At 42.3% G+C, this 12165-nt stretch overlaps 1 protein-coding gene across 1 annotated transcript in view; it reads left to right on the forward strand.

Moving 5' to 3' along the window:
* Positions 1-11834: 11834 nt before the first annotated feature.
* The window catches only part of LOC310791855 (ras-related protein Rab-36-like), a gene marked incomplete at its 5' end in the record, with an annotated part of 17405 nt that continues 17074 nt past the window's right edge, over positions 11835-12165 (forward strand). The window contains one exon of the mRNA XM_083653525.1: positions 11835-11909. Coding sequence (XP_083509651.1) covers positions 11835-11909 — 75 coding nt within the window. The remainder of the gene's footprint in view (positions 11910-12165) is intronic.

Raw genomic sequence — 12165 nt, forward strand, 5'->3', positions numbered from 1 at the left:
TGGCACTCTATACAACTCATACACTATTCACATTAAGGCATCTGCATGGCACTCTATACAACTCATACACTATTCACATTAAGGCATCTGCATGGCACTCTATACAACTCATACACTATTCACATTAAGGTATCTGCATGGCACTCTATACAACTCATACACTATTCACATTAAGGTAACTGCATGGCACTCTATACAACTCATACACTATTCACATTAAGGTAACTGCATGGCACTCTATACAACTCATACACTATTCACATTAAGGTATCTGCATGGCCCTCTATACAACTCATACACTATTCACATTAAGTATTGTTTATTTTTTGGCAATAGTGTACTTGTGCTTTGTGAGGCATTACAAGCAGATAATAATCATATTAATGAAAATAGCCTTTATGTATACATCACTTTTCAAAACAAAGTTACAAATTGCTTCATAATCAAGAGAGATAAAAGACTGTTTAAGCACAGGTCAATGTCCTTTGTGTTTGAATAAAGCAAGATGAATAATGTCCTCCTAAATCAAGTAAGAGGAGTTTGTCTTTTTGACAAGTTGAAAGCTCAATGTTTGTTTCTCCCGGCCATGTTTGTTTGCTCTTCAACCTGCACTGGTTGTGACAGTCAATGAGTCAATGGTTGTGATAGGCTGTTTTGGGGGTCTGTCATTCTAGCTCAGTCCTGCAGGGGGCGCTGTGCCGAGCCGTTCAGGCGGGGTCGGCTGTGTGAGTGTGACCCAGACTGCCTCCGCTACAACACCTGTTGTCATGACTACCAGCTGCACTGTGGTAGGGGGCCAACATCCGCAACCGTAGCAACAACACAGGAAATGTCCTAGTGGAGCGCAAAGCACCTACAGAAACCTATAGAATATCACATAATACAAGAAGGTATTATCACAGCACAGTGTTTCTCTGTCCTCAGATGCCAGTGATGTCCATGTGCCAGCCTCGCCCCACAGGGCCACAGCTACAGGTTAGCAGCATCACTAGCTGACTGTCTACTGACTGACTGACTGACTGACTGACTGACTGACTGACTGACTGACTGACTGACTGACTGCCTGCCTGCCTGCCGGCCTGACTGACTGACTGACAGGACTAGTGGCAGAGCCATCTTTCATGTTTGCCCATTTAGTGCTCTAGAATTACTCAATCAATAAAGTTACTCTGATTCTGATTCTGACTGATTCTGATAATTACCTAATTCAAAAATCACACACACACACACACACACACACACACACACACACACACACACACACACACACACACACACACACACACACACACACACACACACACACACACACACACACACACAGAGAGAGAGAGAGAGATTTTGCATTGACTCTAGGGAAGGTCAGTTGGATATCAAGATGACATGAATCTGCATTCATTAGGACGCAGCTTAGTTGGTAAATGTCTGGTAGCTGTTATTATTTTGCATTTCCTTGTTTCAGCGTTCAAACAGTGAAATAACTTCTGTGTTTTTTTTTTGTCTTCATTCATTTTTCCAGCCCGATCATCCTCAGGCGGAAAATCAGAAAGAAGCAAGAAAAGCTCCAACAGTGAGAATGAGGAGAAATGTCCTCGAGGTAAGAGCTAAATGTAATGCTAATGCTGACTTATTGTGACTAGTTGAGAAAAGCAGTTCTAAATAACCTTTGTCCAAACACTATTCAGTATATACACAATCATAACAGATAGCACTGTAATAAGTACAGTACATAGATAGATAGATATTTTTATTCAAGTGTCGTGCACACAGGGTGCCCAGCCCGCATGGGCTTATAAGACACTAAAGACAACAATCTTGCAAGGTGTGTAAACAACTTGACATAAACATACAGTATGTATGCATACATATACACACACACAATGTGTATGCATATATAAACATATCCACACTGGATACATATACACAAACGTACACATTATAAAACTCAAATCAAATATACAGCATATTTTTTCTCTTTTCCCAGGCTTTAGAAATGAAATTGGCTGCATGGAATGCTCCCTTTCTAAAACATAATTCCAATTTTTTATAATCATCCAAATAAAAAAAATCATTATATAGCCAGCTCATTTTCTCGAAAAGCACATGTCTAAATTCATCATACAGAGGACAGAAGAACATAAAATGAATCTCATTTTCAATCTGTTCTAGATCACAGAACAGGCAAAGTCTCTGTTCCTCAGGTACACCGGTAAACCTACCTGTCTCTATGGCAAGAGGCAAGGTACCTGAGCGTAGCTGGGCACAGAGAGATCTTTGTGTTTTGGATAGATTTTGTTCAACATATTTTTCTACTTCATAAATATTTTTTATAAGACAATAAGTTCTTAATTTAGGCTTATTCCATATTTCTATACTCCATTTTTCTTTATGTAATTGGAAGAAAGCTTTTTTAATTTCTTGAATATTACAACGTAGTCTATTATGAAATATGAATGACAAATCAGAAATATAAAATAAAGATTTCACCTCACTGGCCCAGGGAGATAGTTTTGATGTTTCCCAATTGAAAATCTTTCTCGTCAGCCTATAATCAGGCATATTTACCAGTCTGTTCCATAAACGAAGCATTTCACATTTATGCCTGACATTGGACGGTTCCCAGCCCATGTCTCCACAAATGGCTGCTATTGGAGAACGTTTATGAACTCTCAAAAAGGAGCGAATAGCCCTGTATTGTACTGTGTTAGATTTGGTCTGTTCGTTAAAGCCCCAGACCCCAGCTGCATAGTCTGAAACAGGACATACACAGGATCTATACAATTGAGTAAATGACTTAAAACCTAGGTCTCTACAGTTTTTGACTTTGTTCAGTACAGAGCCCAAAGCTCTACCAGCTGAGTCTGATAGAGTGCCTATAGCTGGGTTGAAGGTCAGGTGATCGTCCAATGTCAAGCCAAGATACTTATACTGATTTGCATAGGTCAATGTATTTGATCCAAAATTAAATACAAATGAACTTCTTTGTACAGAGTGTTTTCTGAAATGAACAATTTTCGTTTTCTCCTGATTTATCACAAGTCTCCATTTTTTTACACCAATCTGAAACACCAATTAACATATTCTGCAGGTCTTGTTCACATTCGGCTAGTAAAACAATATCATCAGCATATAAAAAAATACCTACAGTCATATCATCAATTTGAATACCCAAATTAGAATTTTTAATTTGAATAGCCATACAGAAATGTAGCCTACATTATATTGTGGCATTCAATTGGGCTGGGGACACAATCCCAGAATGCACTGATTGCGCATTGCATTCTTGGATTGTTTTCCGCCATATTGGTTGATTTTGTTTCTTGTTTACAACCGTAACTCGTCCATAATATTGGCTACAAGGACGCTACCAGCTGGTATTTTGCCCTGTGTTCAAGCTCCACCCCCCCCTCTGCACCGCCAGACAGACCCATTATTGATTGAAGCCGTTCACGCAACTTATTGAAGCGAACGCAAAGAAAACACCAGCGCAGACTGGTGACAGAAGTGGGCGGGTCTCCAGACACTGTGTGACAGCAAAGATGGCAAAAGTGGGCAGGTCTCCAGACACTGTGTGACAGCAAAGATGGCAAAAGTGGGCAGGTCTCCAGACACTGTGTGACAGCAAAGATGGCAAAAGTGGGCAGGTCTCCAGACACTGTGTGACAGCAAAGATGGCAAAAGTGGGCAGGTCTCCAGACACTGTGTGACAGCAAAGATGGCAAAAGTGGGCGGGTCTCCAGACACTGTGTGACAGCAAAGATGGCAAAAGTGGGCGGGTCTCCAGACACTGTGTGACAGCAAAGATGGCAAAAGTGGGCGGGTCTCCAGACACTGTGTGACAGCAAAGATGGCAAAAGTGGGCGGGTCTCCAGACACTTGACGTCACGTTCCCGAGCCCAATATGTTCAAATCAGTGATTGGTTAATTTGACCGCCACTCACTGTTTCAAGGAGCATCGGCCTCGCACCTCCGTTAGCCCTTCATTGATGGCTCCTCTGGCCCCGCCCACCTACCTGCACCAACCAATCCGCATCAAAATGGTTTGGAGACTCCATTCCTCCTCTCTTTCTTTGGTCTCTCGCTTTTGTCTTACGCGTTTACTTAAAAAATGTTTTGGACATCAATGGGAGCCAAATGTCTGGTTTCCTCTCTCCTCAGGTATGAGTAACATCCCTTTCAGCATTTTGCCAGTGTTGGTCCCTTCCTCTTCCAGCTGGGCTCCAGACTCCCAAGCACCTGGCTCCTCTCTGCCCAGCCAGAGTGCTCCGTCTCTGCGCGGCAGCGATCCCCTGAGTCCCTCTCTTCCTGGAGCTTCTGGTGGTAAACTCAATCGCCTGTCAAGTCAAAGTGACTCCATTTTTGGTTAAATGTAATATTAAACATTCAAATGTATTATTTTGTTAGCTTGGGATTCTAAGGTTCTATGTGGTTTCTAGGCCCCAGACCCATCACCCTGCAGGATGTAGCCCAGGCCCTGGGGCTCTCTCTGGGGGGAGGAGGCTCTGAGAGAGCAGGCTCAGGTGGAACTGCTCCTTCATGGTCAAGTCAAGGTGACTCAGATGAAGATTAATTCAATTCTAGTTAGAATTTAATATGTTGTTATCTTTTAACTCTATGGTTCTATGTGACTTTTAGATTCTAGACCCATCACCCTCCAGGATGTAGCCCAGGCCCTGGGGTCTAGAGCCATCACCCTCCAGGATGTAGCCCAGGCCCTGCAGGGAGGAGGCTCTGAGAGAGCAGGCACAGTTGGAACTGCTCTTTCATGGTCAAGTCAAGGTGACTCAGATGAAGATTAATTCAATTCTTAGTTAGAATTTAATATTTTGTTATCTTTTAACTCTATGGTTCTATGTGACTTTTAGACTCTAGAGCAAACACCCTCCAGGATGTAGCCCAGGCCCTGGGGGTCTCTCTGGGGGAAGGAGGCTCTGAGGGACCAGACACAGGTGGGACACGTGTGTGTGTGTGTGTGTGTGTGTGTGTGTGTGTGTGTGTGTGTGTGTGTGTGTGTGTGTGTGTGTGTGTGTGTGTGTGTGTGTGTGTGTGTGTGTGTGTGCGTGTGCGTGCGTGTGTGCGTGCGTGCGTGCGTGCGTGCGTGCGTGCGCGTGTGTGTGTGTGTGTGTGAGAGAGAGAGAGATGTGGTCTGTTCTAAAAAAGAGATGAACCTGAGATATTTGTTCTAATGGAATTTCACCCATAGTGTTTAATAGTACAAAACCTTTCCAAGTTTTTGTACTATTAAACTACAGACTACCTTTCCAGACTACAGTCACTTACATATATTATATATTAACATATTACGTATATTAACATCTTCCAATGACAAACTCTGGTTTGTGTGTGTGTGTGTGTGTGTGTGTGTGTGTGTGTGTGTCTTTCTAGAACTGTTTGCTAATAGTGATCTGTGCAGTGATTCTCCCATCAGTGGACTGACAGCTCTCAGAAACGGCACCATATTGGTATTTAAAGGTCAGTGTGTGTGTGTGTGTGTGTGTGTGTGTGTGTGTGTGTGTGTGTGTGTGTGTGTGTGTGTGTGTGTGTGTGTGTGCGTGTGTGTGTGTGTGTGTGTGTGCGTGTGTGTGTATAATAAAGAGGATCAAATATACAGACATAACAATTTATACCACATATATATTCTAATTCTAATCTAAATCATATGAAAGTAGACAAAATAAATGTTTTATTGATCTGAGTTATGTGTGTGTGTTTATAAAGGGTTTGTAAGGTCAATATGACTTATAGGCTAATTTGTTTCTGATGTGTTCATGTACTGTGTGAGTGTATGACATTTCTATTTGTACATGCTGTATGTTATTGTGTGTGTGTGTGTGTGTGTGTGTGTGTGTGTGTGTGTGTGTGTGTGTGTGTGTGTGTGTGTGTGTGTGCGTGTGCGTGCGTGCGTGCGTGCGTGCGTATGTGTGTGTTCCAGGTGACATGTTCCGGTCAGTTGACCCGGTCAGTCGCTCAGTCGGTCCTCCACAAAGTATTACAGACACTCTGGGTGTCCCTTCTCCCATCGACACTGTCTTCACACGCTGCAACTGCCAGGGAGGCACCTACATCATCAAGGTACAAATACTACTAACACTATTACAACTGCCAGGGAGACACCTACATCATCAAGGTACAAATACTACTAACACTATTACAACTGCCAGGGAGACACCTACATCATCAAGGTACAAATACTACTAACACTATTACAACTGCCAGGGAGACACCTACATCATCAAGGTACAAATACTACTAACACTATTACAACTGCCAGGGAGACACCTACATCATCAAGGTACAAATACTACTAACACTATTACAACTGCCAGGGAGACACCTACATCATCAAGGTACAAATACTACTAACACTATTACAACTGCCAGGAAGACACCTACATCATCAAGGTACAAATACTACTAACACTAGTACAACTGCCAGGGAGACACCTACATCATCAAGGTACAAATACTACTAACACTATTACAACTGCCAGGGAGACACCTACATCATCAAGGTACAAATACTACTAACACTATTACAACTGCCAGGGAGACACCTACATCATCAAGGTACAATACTATTAACACTATTACAACTGCCAGGGAGACACCTACATCATCAAGGTACAAATACTACTAACACTATTACAACTGCCAGGGAGACACCTACATCATCAAGGTACAAATACTACTAACACTATTACAACTGCCAGGGAGACACCTACATCATCAAGGTACAAATACTACTAACACTATTACAACTGCCAGGGAGACACCTACATCATCAAGGTACAAATACTACTAACACTATTACAACTGCCAGGGAGACACCTACATCATCAAGGTACAAATACTACTAACACTATTACAACTGCCAGGGAGACACCTACATTATCAAGGTACAAATACTACTAACACTATTACAACTGCCAGGGAGGCACCTACATTATCAAGGTACAAATACTACTAACACTATTACAACTGCCAGGGAGACACCTACATCATCAAGGTACAAATACTACTAACACTATTACAACTGCCAGGGAGACACCTACATCATCAAGGTACAAATACTACTAACACTATTACAACTGCCAGGGAGACACCTACATCATCAAGGTACAAATACTACTAACACTATTACAACTGCCAGGGAGACACCTACATCATCAAGGTACAAATACTACTAACACTATTACAACTGCCAGGGAGACACCTACATCATCAAGGAACAATACTACCAACACTACTACAACTACTACAGGAGCTGCACCTACTACTACTACTACTTTTATGACTAATTATGAAAAATAACAAGGAAAATCCTACTTTGTGAAGATATGAATATTACAAATGTAACTACTCCTACTAATAGCAGTGAGAATAATGTATAGAGAGCCAAAGTGGAACGTCACTTCCTGCTTCAGCACTGTACCAGAGATTTTCATCTGCCATTAATTTTCCCATAGGCATTTCATAAAATGCTTATAAAAAGAGTTTTACTAGTTCAAACCAAATGGTACAGATATATTTAGAAACAGGAGACATCGGATAACATTTCACTTGGACCAAAACGTAAAAAAATGCGGGTTTGAAGAAAATATTTTTTTTATGTTTTTTTTTTTAAGTTTTGGTCCGAGTGAAATGTTCTATCTCTCCCGATTATAGAATTCACTGAACCGTTTGGTTTGAACCAGTAAAACTATTTTTATAAACATTTTACGAAATGTCTATGGGAAAATAAATGGAAATCTCTGGTACAGTGCTGAAGCAGGAAGTGACGTTCACTTTGCCTCTCTATTATCAAGGTTTGAAAAATCTAGAAAAGAGGTTTCTTCTAAATCAGAGCAGACCTCCATCATCACAGTATATACTGTAGTCATCCTGTTTATCTTGAGCTTCCTGAAAATACAACTTGGTCTGAAATTATATCTCAGAGCTGTTGTCATGTAATTCCACATGCTGCCAGAGAGGGCGCTATCACTAACCCTCCTCCATCCAACAGGGAAATCAGTACTGGCGTCTAGACAACAACATGGTGGTGGAGCCTGGCTTCCCTCAGCCTCTGGCCTCTGGATTCTCTGGTCTGACAGGAGACATCAGTGCTGCACTGCCACTACCAGCCACCAGGAGCAGACCTGAGATGGTTTACTTCTTTAAGAAGGGTGAGTAGCCTAAGTAGACCTGAGATGATTACTTCTCAGGGGGAGCAGCCTAGGTAGAACTGAGATTATGTACTTCTTTAAGAAGGGCACGTAGCTTAGGAATGTAGTAAGAATAAAGTTTTCTCTTGGGAGGTCAGAGGTGAGGGTCTGGAGCTGCTAGGGATTGGGCATGGTGGGAGTTTGAACCTGAGTCCTCTGGTTGAAGGACAGTGATTCTGACTGTTTGGCCTCCCAGTATGAATATGTGCAACTGTCTGTGATGCAGAGTGATGATGGAAAAGAGTGCAGTGAAAGACTGATGAACTAGCAGATAGGTGGACATCTGCTGTTTCTTCTTCAAGCCGCTGGTCTTTAAAGACATCAGTGACTCATTGTCGTCCCTGTCTGTCTGTCTGTCTGTCTGTTCCTCCTCCAGGAGACACCATGCAGAAGTTCTCCTTCCCTCCAGGGGGTGCTCCCACCTGCAGCAAGAAACCGAGGATGTCCCACAGCAGCCGTTCGGCCCGCCAGGCTGGTTAGTGAGCATATAAAACTGACCAGCTGATGATGCCATTAGTTAATGCTAGTTATTTACTGTTGTTGTTTCTTCTTCTCCAGAAATTCATCTCAGTGGAGAGATCAACCTCAAAGTGTCTCTGAAGGGGTTTCCCTCCCCGGTCACCTCTGCTCTCTCCATGCCCAACCCTAAGAGGAGCGAGAAATACGACTACTACATCTTCTCTGGACGTAAGAACCTCACACAGTTGAATAACAACACATTAGAATTCAGTAGAATAAGAAGCTATTTTCTCCTCCTGGTCCAGAACTTTGAAGACACCTCTAGATCTTGTATGTTTTTTAACTGGCCTGTGTCTCTCCAGCTCTCTTCTTCAGCATCAAGGTCTCAGGTAGTGTGCCGGCTCTGGTCAAACCTCACCCATCTGCAGCCCTCTCAGGCCCGCCCAGCCAAGGCTCTGCTGCCATGGCAACCGACCCGGAACTGGCCCGGAACGCCAACCCTCCCCACCCAGCCAACTCCATCATGGGCTGGCTGCAGTGTCCCTAGACCCGCCTCCATACAGCTGGAATAGATAGAGAGCAATCAGCTACAGCACAAGATGGCTGCCAGAAATGTCAATAAGTGTTGTGGAAATTTGCATAATCAGAGAATTTGACAGTATTTCTAGATCAAAACACTATTACTTTTTGCTCCTGTAAAAAGGTGAACTATTAACAGTTACTTCATCGTGTACCAGTAAGCATTTTTTCATTTGCCTGATAAGACCCACTGCGTGGGTTGAAACGTTGCTGCTCTGTAGTCGCAAATAAATATTGGGAGCTGCTCCAGTGTGCGGGTATTCACTTTGATCAACTTTCATGGTTATTTGTATCTAGCCCCTGGTCTCAAAACAGGTTGGATGTACACAAAAAATACTTTTTATTGTACCAGTAAGCTCACATAAAAATTAGAACCAACAATACCATAACACAATTTGGATCCACCCCGACCCTATAATGTATAAAGAAGGATAATCCAAACTTTGTGAAGCTCAAGATTCTACATAAAGCACTGAGTCACTTTCCATGCATGTTCTGGTCCAACCTGTCCACTTCTGAACACAATCTCCTCCCTAAACAACCTGTCCACTTCTGAACACAATCTCCTCCCTAAACAACCTGTCCACTTCTGAACACAATCTCCTCCCTTTTTTTTCTTTTTTTTTCTCGATTTTTTATCCCATTTTATCCCCCATTAGTGCTCACTTGATTTCTCTGTCCTGGTTGCTACTCCATCCTCTGCCGATCTGGGGAGAGCCGAGACTGGCTCCATGCTTCCTCCGAGACATGGGCAGTCAGCCCGCCGCTTCTTTTCACCTGACAGAGGAAGCTTCACCGGTAGGACATAGCACGTGGGAGGTTCACGCTATTCCAACCAGTTCCCCTCCCTCTGAACAGGCGCCCTTAACGACCAGAGGAGGAACCACATGATCTCCTCCCTAAACATCCTGTATCAACTGGAAAGATGTCAAATTCATTGAAATATACCATTTCCTTTAGATGTTCAGTGGCAGCCATCAGTGTGGAGGAGGTTCATCAGTCTGAATGGAAATGCTCCTTCTATCCATTCTGACACAACGCTGCTTGTCATTATTCAACTTGATGATTAGTGGAACAATGTATCAATACTGTAGGCTATAACAGCACAATGACAGAGAGCAAAATGAACACAGTACTAAAAACTATAACTATAATTGCTATCATTATGTGAAACACATTACAAAATAACTAAGAAAGTTCTGTGGATCTGAAACTGACTTGATTAAAAGTGTGTAAAACTGCTGTGTGGTGCCAAGCTATTGGACCTCAGTATGTATGTTGAACATTTTTCCTCCACATGTGTTGATATTAGGCCTCTAGTAAAAATAAAAAGACAATATGTAAACTGTCTGACTGGTAGATTACTTTTTTGTATTTGCTGAGACATTGTATTGCTTCACTGTACTGATATGACTGAGTGCAACCTGTTAGTATAAATAACCTGTCTACACAGCAATCAGCATGGGTATAATATAAACTAAAGTTGTGTTCATTTTGTTTGGGACCCCCTGGGACCCTCACACTGTAGACTAGACCTACTACTCTGAAGGCTCCTCAGAGCCCACTTTGAACCACGTAACTAGATATTATCCCCTTATCACGTGACAGAAGCGCTTCTGTTGTCATGGTGATGACGCGCACCTCATCCAACAGTGCTGCTCGCTGTTGCAACCATTCAGCAGCTGCAGCAAGTCAACTTTAGAAAGAGGAGGCGATAGAGAGGAGATACTCGACGTTCTTCCCCCCGTGGTGAGTAAGCTACGTTCACGCTGTTGAGTTACAGTGTGGAACAGGCTGTGGTTATGAAGAAGAAGCTGTCGGCACTGTTGTGACTCTGTGATATTAGTTTATTTAGCAGGTTCGTTCGACCATGGATGTATTCTGCCTGCCGCCATCAGTGTCAAGCTAGCCAAAATAAAATGATAGAATACATTTCCTGTTACAGTCGTCAAATTAAAACCCTTATTTGAGAACAGGTGACATTCCACTTTTATAGCGTTGGTAGCCCGTTAAAAAGGAATATTGTTAGTAGCTAATTTGAACCTTGTTGAACCTTTCTTTCAGTCATTGGTGGAAAACAAGATTTGGATTTACATCTGTGGTTGCACTGAGTGTTTTGATTAAAAACAAACTTTTTTTTTCTCTACCTACCGACTGTTCGACGCGAGCCATTGAGACTCTCAACGCAAATTTAGGCTTTTATTTTGAAGACACATGTACCTCCTGTCTCACTCTGACTACTCTCCATAGCCTACTCTGGATGGCTTGACTACGCAGCGCTTTCACTAGCACTTAAGATAACACATTATCGTAAACGTTATATCGATTTTTAACCATATTAACGTTAGATTATAACTAATTTTCCACATACACAATAATGATAGTCAATGGTTTCTTCACGCACCATGATGTGACGATTGAACACTAGCTCCGTCTCTACCTATTTGATTTGTGACAGAGAGAGAATGTGTGACATACACAGTCAGCCAGCACACATGATTAAAGACTCAAGGGTGGCATTGCAATCAATTAGGATGTGCTAAGCTAACTGCTGCTATACATTCCCCCCACAGGCTGAAACTGCCCTAAATCGTCATGCAAGATATGAATGGGAGGATGATCTTCCCACCGACTGTCAGCAAGGACAGAGTCATCTGGGAATTCCCAAAGGTAGAATCCTGGCTGCATTCTCAGATATCCAATTAATGGTGACAATACAGACCAGCAGAATTTAATCCAGCTCCAGGATCATTCTTAGTTCACTAAAAGTGGTAATCATAGTAGCAGAAACATTCAGCATTGCATTTTTACTGCAGTTATCCTGGTTGGAATGGGTGGAGGGCGTGTAGAGAGTGTTCAAGTGATTGAAACTTGTGACATATATCTATCTATATATATATATATATATATATATATATATATATAT

Source organism: Poromitra crassiceps (assembly GCF_964638095.1).
Source record: "Poromitra crassiceps genome assembly, chromosome: 17".
Classification (NCBI taxonomy): domain Eukaryota; kingdom Metazoa; phylum Chordata; class Actinopteri; order Beryciformes; family Melamphaidae; genus Poromitra; species Poromitra crassiceps.